Below are 13,814 nucleotides of genomic sequence, written 5' to 3'. Positions count from 1 at the left end.
TTTTGTACTAAAGTCAATGTCATTTTAGCCTTTAATGTGAAAAGAATCCTTTTTCTTTCTCTTTTCCTGATAAGTGTCTCTCTTCTCTACAGGTACCTCAAAGAGGACAAAACAGTTTGGGACTTTCCCTGGGAATTACGTGAAGGAGGTGAAACTGTAAAGATATCTAATCTGGCTATAACACGTGGTCGCCTGTCAAGCTTGGGAAGTCATTACTATCATGCACGGCTGCTGGTTAGAATAGTCATTTAGCCAGGCGAATCCATTTTGTCTGGGGAAAGTGATCGGTTTGGTTGAGGTATGTCCAACTGCACGAGGCGAAGACAGAGACAGCTCACTGCCCAAACCTCAGTAGGGTGTACACCATGATCACATTTTACACACTTCTTGACAGAATACGTCCATCTCCACATGTGGAATCTCTCTGTGAAAACCTACTACAAACTAGCTTTTATTGTACAGATAATAGCTTCCAATTTGTCCATGTAATTTTACAGTGCACATGTGTTTACGTAGCACCTCAGTCTGGAGGCCGGCAGCAGAGCAGTGTTTATGGATCAAAGAGAGGATCTTATTACCTGAACTGGACTTTGGAGGAGTCAGAATGTAATTTTGTGTGATGTCGGGTTGGAGCAGTTTATCACGAGCTACCTTTCAGGACCAGAGGTGTTTAACATGATTAGCTAAGTATGATGCAAACCATGCATCGCGTGACTTAGAAAAAGAAAAAAAAAAATCACTTCCTGTTGATGTAACTTCCAGAAGAAAACCTTCAGTGTTTGGATCAACTTAACATACATGTGTAGAGTTTGATGTGCTGGTTCATTCTTGTCCAACAGATCATTTTCATCAGTTTAGATTTAAGAAAATTATGTCAGTTCAGTGCCCTCTGGAGTTTAAATACATTCAGCGTTATGTACAATTTATTATTGGCTATTTTTCAAGAACATCACAGCATTCACAAGCTTTAGATACCGGTTCAGTATTGTCTTCATTTTCTATCCAAAGGTTGTTGTACAACAGTTATTGCGGTCATGATCATGACTAGAAACACTAAAATGTTGAAGTGTACTTTTAATTTCTCTTTTTCTCAGTTACTACATCAAACACAAATACAGAAACTGTGGACTGTGTTGCGTGTCTCATAGAAGTGAAGAGAAACTGTGTATATACACATCCCATATTTTCAGAAAAGACTCATTTGTCCTTTTATTCCTCCTCTGTTGAAATAGCAGTAAACTGTGTTTGCTGATGGCTGATGCCTGTAAGGTAGCTGCTGGTAGACGCCTGGCTCCAGCTCAGCTACAGGACAGGCGTGGTAGCACTTAACTTCCTGTTGGGTCGATTAGGGAGATCCCACCTAACAAAATAATAGATTAATAATCAGTGATGACACAAAAAGCTATTTAATGTATTAAATGAAAGCTAGCAAGGTGTCTTAGAAAATAATCATACTGATTTTTAAAAGCATATTGAGATTTTAACCATGCCCTTACTGACAAGATTGTATGTTTTAGCCATGTAAATGTGTACAGAAAACTTTAAGAGGCCTTCCAAATATGGCTACATATTTTCATATGTAATGACAACAACTTGAGTAATACAGTTAGGGGAATGATTCAGATAACGGTCAGCATGCACTGTAAAATCAGTCAGAAGTTGACAAATCGAGTCAGAGCATGAAACACTATTAGCTAACGCTTCTGTATTTGCATATAGCGTAAAGAAAACAGAAGTGAAGGCAGGGTTAAGAGGCTGCTCTTTGAGCTTCAATAGCTCCCTGATGGAAGAGATTGGTTTGAATTCTGCTATCGAAGCATCGGAGCCGTCTTCCTGCGCAGTACAGAGCTCCCACATCTCCGGCCCCATCAGATCCCGTAAAACACACTGTCAGAGTAGGCCCCTCTACAAGCACAGATGATAGCTATTGTTTTTCTCTGCTTGTGTTTCCATCAAATGCCTCGCTGTCATCAACCTCTGCGATTTGCTGTCTAATAGCACTTGCAAATCATTCTTAGTGCTTGTTAAGACCTGCTTGGAGCAGCGGACGGGTGTAGTTTGCAGGGAACTCGCTGCAAAAGTATTTTAAAAATCTGTTTAATTTCTACCAGGAGGGCTGATGTAGTCAGTTATCCGAAGCGCCGAGTAGCTGAAGTCGGATCTTTTTCCCAGTCCACACATTTCCAATCAAATGGTGCCAGACTGTCAGTGGCCCTACCTTTTAGCATAGCTCTTTATGATTGCCTGAGTACACACAATCTGAAACTTTAAGTGAAGTATAGAAAAATAAAACATAGCACTCGCTAGATCTAAAAGTGTTTGTTTACTATATCTTTTTTTTCTGCATTTGAATGTTCAACAGTTGTGCGCATGTTGATCATCACAGCACAACTGTTTGAACATGGTGTGAGGCTGTATGCGGCTCAAAGTCTAATAATTGATGAAGCACATTCATTTAACAAAATTCAGCAGCAGTCAGTGTTTCGTCCTCCCTGACGTTTGCGGTTGAGACAAAATCAGGTGTTTCTTCCCGTGCAGATCACCACTAACAATTCTGCCTCCATCAACGAGGGAATATTGCCCTGCAAGATAAAACACATAATATATTACACTGCATTGTGGGTTTGCTTGTATAGCACTGATATAATGTTCAGGTATTTTGTTACACCCTCCACTGCTGGCTAAACCTTTTCTCTCCTGTGTAACTCCAGCCCCTCGTGAATGTGCTGATTGGTCGGGAGTCTGTTGACCTTTAGGCTTGTCCACAACAGTTTTTGTTCCCCGACAGAGCAAAAGAAGAGACGGTTCGTTCTGTCTCAAACACACAAGACTGTATGGTGGACTAAAGCAATCGCTCATTTAGTCACAACACAACTCACTATAGATTGTTTCTGTGATATTGCGCTCCACAAAACATCGCAGGATGTATGAATGTATGAATATATGAATGTGGCGCAGTGTACACATAATTTGTAAAAAAAAAAAAAATTTAAAAAAAAAGTCTGAACTTTCATCCTGAATGAACACGCAGACTATTTGAGCAGCACGGCACAAGAAGGACTGTAAATATGTAAAATAAAAAAAATAGACTGCCAGCGATGGGAGCGTCAGATTGAGCTCTCAGTTACTTGCAGTGGTTTATTTACCTGAAGGATTTTTGGCAAAGCACAGATTGGAGCGTTACTAAGCACAGGAAGTTGGACGCATATGAACATTACTCTGCCATTTGTGAGGGTTATAATGCCTTATGTTAGATGCAACATCGTGCCTCATTTTCATTTAATGGTTTTTCTTTTTTTTTGGAGTATCACTGAAATGTATCCATGACATATTTAATGTAACCATGGTTTTCCCATTTGTCCTAGTCTCTGTGATGGGAGGACATTTACTAAGAGCTTGTCAGCTACTCTGCAAGTACCTACAAGTGTGACACAATGCTTCACCTTAATGATTAATAATCATATGAATTGACTAGTTTAATGAGACGCACAACCTGCAACAGGTTTGGTTTGTTTGCTTCAATTTGCAGTGCTGTTACATTGACAATATTAAAGTAAAGATACTATACACTGCTGTGACTTCGGTATTATGCAATATTTAATAAACCATTTAAACCATTCGGTGTGTTATCTGTTTTGATTTCTGGCAAAGATCTGAATGATAGCAGAGACTGAGCTATTTTTTGCCGTAGAAATAAGCTTGTAATAGGTGTTAGAGGATAACTTGTGTAATGTCAGCCAGGTTATATGGTACACTTGCTGTTTTGGCTGCTCCGCGAGTCCTATGGAGCAACATATGTATGTCAGATGGGTAAAATCCCATTAGGGTGATGATGTTGATAGCGGTGTCTTTACAGCCTTAACAGTCAGGAGCAGATGTACTTTTCGCTTGAAAAGATTTTCTATATTATAAGGGCTTCACTTTTAAACCAGACATTTTCAAGGGCCTCAGTGGTATGCCCGGAAGGCCTGCTCTGGATGCATGTAAAACCCCACATGAAAGGACGTGTTTCATTCAGTCTGTCTGCCCGGAGCTCTTTCTCTCCACTTTCAGCAGAGATCCTCTGGCAGGAATTCAAGGTTTGGGAGCGGCACATTCCACATCCTGGGATTTAGCTCTACCATAAATGGTAAGCTCGCATATAACACGGTGACGTGCCGGCAGGCTGACATCCCTAAAACAAACACTGGAGCTCATCTGAGAGCAGCGAAAAAAAAAAAAAACGAAGAGGGATCACTCTACTCTGCTTTCCAAGTAGTTTCATTACACGGAAAGTTGAGGGGCCATCAGATGAGGTCACTTGAGCTGCATTTTCCCAGTTGCATTTTGCAAGTATTATTCATAAGGAAAACTTATAACCTCGAAGTTGAAAATATGTTTTGATGGAGGAGATGTGCCTACCCGTTGTTAAGTTTATTAATGAGTCACATCCACGTGGAACCATCCAAACAAAAGCATAGTCACCAGACATCTCGGGCTGCAATGTACAGGAGGTGACAAGGTAATTGACAAGCCGTGTCTTTTTTCTGTATCTGGGTTTGGAGAAGATTTAAACCCCAGTCTAACAGCTGACATTATGATCCAGGCTGGATCGTCAACATGCAGTTTCAAAATACCGTCAGCGATCCTAAAACAACATTTGAGATTGGAGTTGATGTGCCAGTCTTCCTCTGAATGTACGTGGAGCTTTAAATAAGCAATGGCACGCGTGTCCTGATACGAAAACAATAGGCAAAGTTTATGTTTGTTCCAGTTCTGTCGTTTTTTTTAAACAGCAATTTATTTGAATCTGTGAAAATGAATGAATGCGAAAGCCCTCGGTGTCACGTGACCCGCAGTAGCCGCTGCCGTGTGTTCTTACTGGGCGCTTGGTCAACTCCCCCACACGCACGGCGGAGTGATCCGTCGCCGTGATACGCGATCTTTGGTCTCGCACTTATCAGCGTGGAAACTTAAAAAATCTATTCGTCCAACTGTAACCTGAGGGTCCACCTCCTCCTTCTAACGCTGCGGACCCGGAGCCAGACTCGAGCCTGTGGCTATCGATCACTGCACATGTCACAAGCAGGAGGAAGTGGACTGGCAGTCTGAGACGGATCTTTAAACACAAGTTAAATACAGTCGGCTCTGTTAAAAAAAAAAGAAAAAAAAAAGTGAAGCAACATTAACGATATGCCTCTCCGGGTGGTAATGCAGGGTCCTGGACCCTGGGGATTCAGGCTGGTTGGGGGAAAGGACTTCGAGCAGCCACTGGCTATTTCCCGGGTAAGTTCGGTCTACTGCTGGCTGCTGCATTGTTATCAAGTGTAACCACACCTGGGCTTGTCCCGACGAAACATTTCACCTCTGGTCCTCTCTCGACTTCGCTGAGAACTAACAGAAACTTAGTAAGCGTTAGCTAGTGTTCAGAAAGGCTCCCGTTACTTCAAGGAAGCCAAACTGGTATCGCTCTAATTTAGCTAACGTTAGCTGCCGTTACTGTGTCGTTACTGGCTTTGCCCATTGTTTTACTTCGACACCTTTACACACAAAGATGGTGGTCTGTGGACCCCCATTACATGAGACAAGATAATTATAATTATGATATTTTTTTTTTATCAATGACAATAGTTGAGATATACGAGTATCTCATCAGTCCCAGACTTCCACATAAATTTGGGCTCTCATATCTTATGTCTGAGTCCTAACTTCAAATTAAAAGCATAATATGGACGAGAAAATGTAAACTGTCCTTTTTTTTTTTTTGACATCCCTCAGAGTCAATGAACACCTAAGCCCCCCTCTTCCTTCTAAGCTGACAGCTTTTGCAGCCCATTCTGTTACCTCACAACAGCATTGTACACATCAATACAAAGCTTTTTTTAGGCAATATTACACAGATTTTACTGTGTCACACTCCTGTTACAGTAATAAACCAGAATATGGCTTTCCACTGTGTACTTTGCCCCAGTGGAGGCTGCTGTCCCTGGTGTAAATGTTGTTAAACCGTGGTCGGTCCACTCCACCCATGGAAAAGTGATTAGGAATTCCTGGACTGTGCCAGAGTCTTCCTCTGCTTCAGGTCTTAAGCCTTTATCTTCGCTCGAGAGGCTGCCCTCCAAGCAGTGCTCAGCCTGAACCAGTGCCACTGGCTTTGCCCGTGTTTGCTGTAAACAAAGAAATGTGTGTAAAGGTCCTTTGAGGTCAGAGTTAAACAGAGTAGTAACAGTAGGTTCAGATTAGACAAGGAGCATTTACAGAGTACATGTGGAAATCGTAGAATACGCGTATACTTGACTTTAAATCAAATTTGTGTTTCACGTCTTCTAAAAAGATATGTTGCATTTTTATTAATCATATCTCCTGTGTTGTAGGTCACCCCTGGGAGTAAAGCAGCCCAGGCCAACCTGTGTATCGGAGACATGATCTTGGCTATCGATGGAGAGCCGACCGAGACCATGACTCACTTGGAAGCGCAGAACAAGATCAAGGGATGCATTGAGGAGATGGTGCTCTCCATAGACAGGTAGGCTGTAGCAACATGTGCCAGTCTGATGTGCATAGCTGCGGGCATGAAAAACACCGAGTAATATGAGCCAGTTCAGCCACAATCCAGGTGTTCAGGGAGCCACGTTATGTTTATTCATGCTTTTTAAAGGGCGAGTCTGTATTTTTTTTTTCACTGTACTCTTTAGTTTGAGAAGTATACGTATGCTAAGTTTTGTTGTAACTCTGTGTCATGTCAGTGCGTGACGTCATAACTTTCTGGTAGCAGATGATTTCAAGCAGCAGGGATGATGAAAATGATTCAACGGGAAGGTTGAAGCAAATAAGTCTGTTCACATTAAGAGAGAGTCTGTTGACTGTAAGGTGGGGTAAACCGTTGAGGAAGCCAAGCAGAAACATTTACCCACAAGGAATCTGTTGCATTCAAAGACACAGGCATATTACCATGTTCATTTGCAGCTACAGAGAAAAAAAAAATCAGGCATGTTAAATTTAAACCCACTCTAGAATTATTATGTCATTATAGCTTCTTTCAAGCCTTTTTCTCTTTCCTCTGTTCTTCAGGTCAGAAACTAAAATGTGGTCGCCACTTTCATCCGAGGAAGGGAGGACACATCCATACAAGATGAATCTTGCATCAGAGCCACGGGTGAGTATCAACATCGAAGCTGAAAGTTGGACTTGAGCTTTAAAAATTACTCCTCCAACTGTGTCATTCGGATTAAAACTGGGGAAAATCCCATTTACAGGTAGCCATACAGTTTCTGGAAGCCTGCACATTCCTTTCCCACCACGCCTGCAAAGGCTTGTGGGTTTTTTTTTTTCCCAATAGTACCAATGATGAAGTCATTGTTTACTTCCCAACAGGAGGTTTCCTAGGAGACGGTAGTTTATCAGCCAAGCTCTGACGCAAGCCTCAGTTCCTGCCCGCTGAGTGGAAAGTTGAGGCCAAAGTGGGAATACATGTAGGAAATGGTGTGATGTGTGCTAGGCTCTGTGTGTTTCACATGTCACAGATGTTGCGTATTTTTCTCACACACACAAAGACATGTTTCAAGTGCTTGTCTGGAGTCTGTCACTTTGATGCCATTTTACTTTTTTATATATCTTCAAACCACTGTATCATGCTTTTTAAGCTATTGTAACTCTGGTCCATGCAAGTATTGTCAGTTTCTTTTTGTACTTTTACTTGCTTGAAGAAACTGTAGGGTATTCTGTAATTTAGATGTCAGATGCTTGAAGCATGAGCTATATTTGGAGGCATTTCTGTGTTTCCACTGTGAAGCATGAGCTAGATTTTGTGGTATTTATGTGCCCACTTTGATGGCATGCCAGTGTCATGACGTGTCTCTAAAGGCTGTTAACCGGTTAGCTATAATTAAGGCAGAGACCATGGTCATACATTATCCTGATAAATTATGTGTGACTTTGTATCAAACTAGAAGCAGCAATTTAAGATGCAAATAAGACTGTTTTGACGTTTTCAGTTGAACAGTGTTGTTTGGATGTTCACAAATGTTGAGCGATATTAAAAACCCACATGATATAAACTGCACATTTGTACATGTGCAAGACAAAGAGTTCATCTGAAGATGTCAAACGTTATGACCACCACTGCATCAAGTCTGCACTACGTGTTGCATGTTTCAGACAGTGTGCGAGTTAATATCTGATACCTGAACTCACCACCTTTTTGCTTCTGTACTCACAAAAAGCTTTAACAGAATAATTTTATTTTCATTTTAACAGGAGGTGAAACACATAGGCTCGACCCACAACAGGAGTGCCCTGCCGTTCACTGGTTTTGGCTCCAAAGTTGTGACTAACCAGTACAACAGCCCCTCTGGTCTCTACTCTTCAGAGAACATCAAGAACTTCAACTCGGCTGTGGACGGGGTTAAGACCATAGCTACAGCCAATGATCCCGACGACAAGTAAGATCAATCTGAAATGACACCACTTTAGTCCAGTCCCAGTGAGGACTGGATCCCAAATGGGACAAGATTAAGTCAAGACAGACCCCAAAGCAAACCTTACCTTTTGAATCATGCAAACAATGGAAAGCCAATTATTGCTCACCCCATCTGTATCCTGGCTTTTGGTGACTGAGTACCGGCACATAAAAAACTTTATGTAGAAACTTTCACACAGTTCTCTGTTTCACATTAACAACAACTGTTTGATTACGTCATTTGTACTTGTTAGCTGTGTTTCACGAATATTTGTTTTTTTTCCATTGTGACACAGTATGGGTACTGCATGACTCTTACCCAGCTCCCTTTTCCCCTCTACTTTGTCAAATCCAAAGTGTATCCATGAACTATCACCTATTAAATTAGAAAGAGCAGGTCAAGGTTTAACAGCATGCTCTACTGCCCTTGAGGTTGCTTACATGCTTTTAGCTAAAGGGTCCATCTAGCACACTCATTTGTTATTGTTGTGTATTACTTATGTTTCACAGTCCATCTGGTTGAAACAAACCCCAACAGACTTAACTGCTATTACCCCAAATTATTTGCATTATTTTTAATTTTAACATTGAAGCGACTTTTTTACTCTTCACACTCTTGAGTTAAAAATATTCAATTCAATTCGATTCAAAAGCACTCTTTTAAAAGTCTCATCAATGATTTCCTTTGTTTTAATCTTAAAAGAAAGAATAAGAATGCATCTACGAATCATTTATTTTATTGATTTAAAAACCCTCCCACATAGGCCACTGATTGGAATAAGCTGATTCTCATAGTTGTTTGATTACTTTGCTCAGCAAAATTTGTATTGCAAGATTTAGGCTAGCTCCCAAAAGCCTGGCTGATATGTCTTTACAGAGTGGATATGATGACCAAGCAAGTTAACGTATTCAGAGTTCACTCAGCCATAATCAAATTAAGTTAAGAAACCTTGTTTGCCTCCTTAGAATGTTTTGACATTTTTTGCATCCTGAGACTCCTGCGGGAATACTGAAATGAACCCACTTGCTTTGTAGAGCTCCATCAGACCCGTCAAAGACAGGCAAGCGGCCGCCTGTGGCAGCAGATTCAGAGGTGTACAAGATGCTGCAGGAGAACCAGGAGTCCGATGAGCCTCCTCGACAATCAGCTTCATTCAAGGTGCTTCAGGAGATTCTCGAGACAGGTACGGATCCCGCTTATTACTCACAGCTTCCGCAAAGGCTAATCAAGGATTTCTCTTTTACAATGTATGGCTTTAGGGGAACACAATTATCAGGCTTTGTGAGACTACGTTCCTGATGACTCATTGCTTAAAGTGACAGATTACACTGAACAGAAACATGGATGTGTATAGAACGAGTGAAACTTCAAAATGTATCCCAAGATTTTCAGTCGTTGTGATGTTTGTAGGTGACTCTGACAAACCATCAGGGTTCAGGAGTGTGAAAGCACCCACAACAAAGATCGGATCGTCAGTGGGGAATGCAGAGAAGTTACCCATCTGTGACAAATGTGGATCTGGGATTGTGTAAGTATTTTATGATTCCTCAGTACAGATAGTGTTTTATATGCACTAAACCTAGGAAGTAGAACAGTCATTTATGGCTTAATAGGAATCCAGACCTCCATTTCATTGGCCCAGATCTGTGTTCATCTCTACCTTCAGGAGAGTCAATGATGTTAGATGATGCTGTTCGTCTTGCTTTGTGTTTTTCCTTCCACACTGTGACAAATGTGTTGTGATGCAGCAAGAAGAGCCCTGGAGTGTAGTCGTCTTTGTTTGGAGTTTGTCTCCTCCTTGTGGCTGCATTTAGTAAAAAAAACCAGATGAACCGCAGTCCGCAGCCGTTTCCCTGAAGCCCTGTTGCTGCCAAGTCTTTTTTTTTTTCTTTTTCTTTTTCTTTTTTTAATCTTGCCTTGAAATTAACTTTAATAAGTTCATTTTCCCTGTAAATATTTTCAATGCCACCGATTCTTGATTTGAGTGGACTCACTCACTGTTTTGGATTCAGTATCCCTAAAATCTACATTGTTATTCAAGGGAGATGATTTTCAACAGACTGTATAATTAATACTTTTGCTCATGCCCAGTCTAGTTAAGATCCACATACTGACTTGAAGGATAGTTATGCACCAAAAGCTCCCAAGAGTCCAGCGATTTTTAAAAAAAAAAAAAAAAAAAAAACTCTAGTTGTTAGATTTAAAAAATTAGATAATGATCAAAATACCAAAAATTTTGTTTTCTTTTAGCTCTTGCAATGTTAACTCAGCCATTTGTCTTGTGAAATAGTGTACAACAGAATTATTTCATTCTTTGTAAAGACTGCCATTTTGAAAAGTATGAAAATGAACTTAATCATTTCTACATCTTGAACTGTTTGTGTAAATTGCACAAAATGTCTGTGGTAGCAAGAGACCGTGGTTCAGGTTATGACTCACTTTCTACAGACCACCCATGGTTATCATTCATAGTCAACAGTATATGAGACTTTGAATGTCAAATGATATACAATACTGTATATGGTCTAATGTGAGATGCCCCCGTAGGTTAGGGGTTAAGACGCTGACCACTACGTCTCTGTTTGGACATAGTGGTTTTGAGACATCTCTCTTCCTCCTTTCCTGACATGTCTCTCTACCTGCTGTCCAGCTGTACCTAAAGCATAAAAATGCCCCTCATTTTTCAACACGACAGTGACCCCATCCCCAAAGCCAGATCCCTGAAGAAATGTTTTTTCCCAGTTTGATGTGGAAGAACTTGACTGGCCTTCAGAGACCCCTGACGTCAACCCCATCCAACACCTTTGGGACGTACTGAAACACCGACTGAGAGCCAAGCCTTTTTCACCCAGCATCAGTGTTGGACCTCACTAATGCTCTTGTGGCTGAATGGGAGCAAAGCTCTGCAGCCAAGTTCAGAAATCTGGTGGGACGTCTTTCCAGAAGAGTGGAGGCTGTTATAGCAGCAGATTAATGTCCATGGTTTTAGAACATGTTCAGCAGTCACACATGGGTGTAATGTTGAGATGTCCAAATAGATTTGGCCATGTAGTGTAGCTCCTAACCTGTGTACATATGTGCACACATGAAGAACAGAATTTTGTGCATATCAAGCCTAACATGATCTTTACATCTACACTTCAGGGGGATGGTGGTGAAGCTGAGGGACAAGTTCCGTCACCCCGAGTGCTACACCTGCACAGACTGCGACGTCAACCTTAAACAGAAGGGACATTTCTTTGTGGAGGACCAGATTTATTGTGAGAAGCACGCACGGGAGCGAGTGACTCCGCCTGAGGGCTACGACGTGGTCACAGTCTTCCCCAAGTAGAGTGCTCGCTTAGCTCAGCCTGGGACTGAACACCACTATAGGACACCATGACATAATCCAAGACACAACATTTAGCTCATGCTACTCCTGAGACTATAAAATTGTCTTCTCTTGCATTCTGATTCAGTACAGTCACTGGTAGGCAGGAAAGTAAAGAACTACAGGTTTCAAAATGTTGATTTGCACATTAACTTTGGCTTCTACAACAGGAAAGTGAATGAATACTATGAGATGATGACATTCATTTTTCACTCCCTAAAAAATATTTTCTATTTGAATGACAACGACTATGTTTTTAACGATGTTTGTCTTTGTACATGTTCATTCTGCTCTTTTTGAATCATGGAAACAGTGGAAAGCCAGACTACTTTTCACCCCCAAGAGAATACCTGTTTTCTACAGTTTTATTAAATAAATAGACCTACTTTTATGCAGCAAAATAGCTCAAAACACATTTGAATATCATTGCCAAATAAATACTTTAGCTTAAACCAGTTCTCTTGTCTTCCTAAATCACTGGTTGTGCTTCATGTTCTCTTAGAGACATTCTCTGTGACAGTAAGATGGAAAATAATGTGGGCGCAACATGGTCATGAAAGCGTTTTCCAACACAAAGAAATTGCTTCGAATGATATTCATGGCTTACGCTGTAAAAGTACTTCATCTGGGAAACAGATTATGTTTTGTGACTGATTGTGAGCCCAATTTTCAACCCCTGTGAAGAGTACATGCACAGCGAAGGTAGAAGGTGCTGCTGCGCTGCTTTTCTGGCCAATGGGAGAGCGCAATCAAGAGACGTCACTGCACCTTGATCGCTGATGGGGAAACACCTGCTGCGACCAGGCGCTGTACGTCCCTGTACGTGCCCGAGCCATGGAGAGCATCGCAGTAGCAGTGTTCTTCTCTAGATGAGCTTTAAGTATGGATAGTCGGCCGTATCTACCAGGTACTGCTCCTTGTAGCAGAAATGGACATTAAAAAAAGGACTAGTGCCAAGTATTTTCACCACATAGAGACTTGAGATAAAAGGTGAAAGGGATAGTGCTGGGTTCTCCTCTTGTGACGATTTTACAGCTCATTTCATCAACTGACGTGTAGGAGTCTCTTGGGTCGAGGTCAGCTGAGGTCACGTAACCAGACTCCGCGGATAAAACACTGGATGGGCTCCTCAGATCCGACGCCACGGGCAGGTAGTCCGCCGCGTGTCCGTGTTGGTCGGCCATGCGCAGAGTCTCGGTCAGAGCCCAGATGTAGTTGTGGGCAAAGCGCAGGGTTTCGATCTTGGTCAGCTTCGCGTCGTCGGGCAGCGCCGGCAGGATGCTCCTCAGGGCCTCCAGGGCGGAGTTCAGGTTGTGCATCCGGTGGCGCTCTCTGTCGTTCGCCTTCATCCTGCGCCGGCCCCGCTGTCCGGACCGCTCGCGTCTGGATTTGTGTTTTGGGTGTTTGGTTGCGGGCAACCCCCCTCCGGAAACGGACGGTACTTTTCGAAGACAGGTTTCGAGGGAGTCCTGTGAGGTGTCACCGGCGTCGTGCGCTGGGTGGCGGAGTGTCGCCGAGTCTCTGGATATGCGCAGGTCGCCGGGTTCGCGCCGCACTGCAGGAGACATCCTGCGCAATTAAAAAGATGCTTATTTATCAAGTTCAATCAAAAATCCGCTGCAAAGCAACAAGTCTAAGAGCTCTTACTGCGATTTTGAAAAAGGTCATCCACCCATATTTTAGTGACTTACTTAATCCACATACGAGTCTAAAAATCTTTATTTTAAAGCTTTACAGTTTGAGAATCCTATTTCCTCATTTTCCTCCACAAGACACTAACATGTTTACAAATGTACCACATGCCACAGAGTACCGAGCTGATTTCACTTATTTCCATGCAGCTTTTTACGTCTTTAAATGATGCAGGTGATAAAAGGAGATAGAAAAAGAGTAGTATCTTTAAAAAAGACAAAAAAAAAAAAACTCCATCTCGAAAAGTTCAGATAGCAGATTAGAAAAACAAAAACAAAAAAAAAAACAGTTGGATGTCTATATTTACTTACTTA

General features: G+C 41.8%; 3 protein-coding genes across 5 annotated transcripts in view; 2 read left to right on the top strand and 1 right to left on the bottom strand.

Annotated features, from left to right (window-relative positions):
* LOC120796415 (sorbin and SH3 domain-containing protein 1) overlaps positions 1–3,618 on the top strand; it is a 34,348-nt gene extending 30,730 nt beyond the window's left edge. For all 3 annotated transcript variants that reach the window (XM_040139238.1, XM_040139237.1, XM_040139236.1), the window contains one exon: positions 93–3,618. In XM_040139238.1, the coding sequence (XP_039995172.1) occupies positions 93–160 (68 nt within the window). In that variant the 3' untranslated portion in view covers positions 161–3,618. The remainder of the gene's footprint in view (positions 1–92) is intronic.
* A 1,272-nt stretch (positions 3,619–4,890) lies between these two features.
* pdlim1 (PDZ and LIM domain 1 (elfin)) lies at positions 4,891–12,263 on the top strand. Its single transcript, XM_040139545.1, has 7 exons — positions 4,891–5,265; positions 6,354–6,505; positions 7,051–7,135; positions 8,236–8,420; positions 9,473–9,621; positions 9,849–9,966; positions 11,583–12,263. Exons 1-7 carry the CDS (start codon positions 5,173–5,175, stop codon positions 11,767–11,769), a joined length of 969 nt encoding a protein of 322 aa, XP_039995479.1. The 5' UTR covers positions 4,891–5,172; the 3' UTR covers positions 11,770–12,263.
* An 8-nt stretch (positions 12,264–12,271) lies between these two features.
* neurog3 (neurogenin 3) lies at positions 12,272–13,376 on the bottom strand. The gene has a single exon (XM_040139755.1). It carries the CDS (start codon positions 13,374–13,376, stop codon positions 12,756–12,758), a length of 621 nt encoding a protein of 206 aa, XP_039995689.1. The 3' UTR covers positions 12,272–12,755.
* Positions 13,377–13,814: the final 438 nt, after the last annotated feature.

Source organism: Xiphias gladius, chromosome 11 (genome assembly GCF_016859285.1).
Source record: "Xiphias gladius isolate SHS-SW01 ecotype Sanya breed wild chromosome 11, ASM1685928v1, whole genome shotgun sequence".
NCBI classification, from domain to species: domain Eukaryota; kingdom Metazoa; phylum Chordata; class Actinopteri; order Istiophoriformes; family Xiphiidae; genus Xiphias; species Xiphias gladius.
The sequence above is the reverse complement of the archived record's forward strand: the minus strand, read 5'-3'. Positions and strand labels throughout refer to the sequence as shown.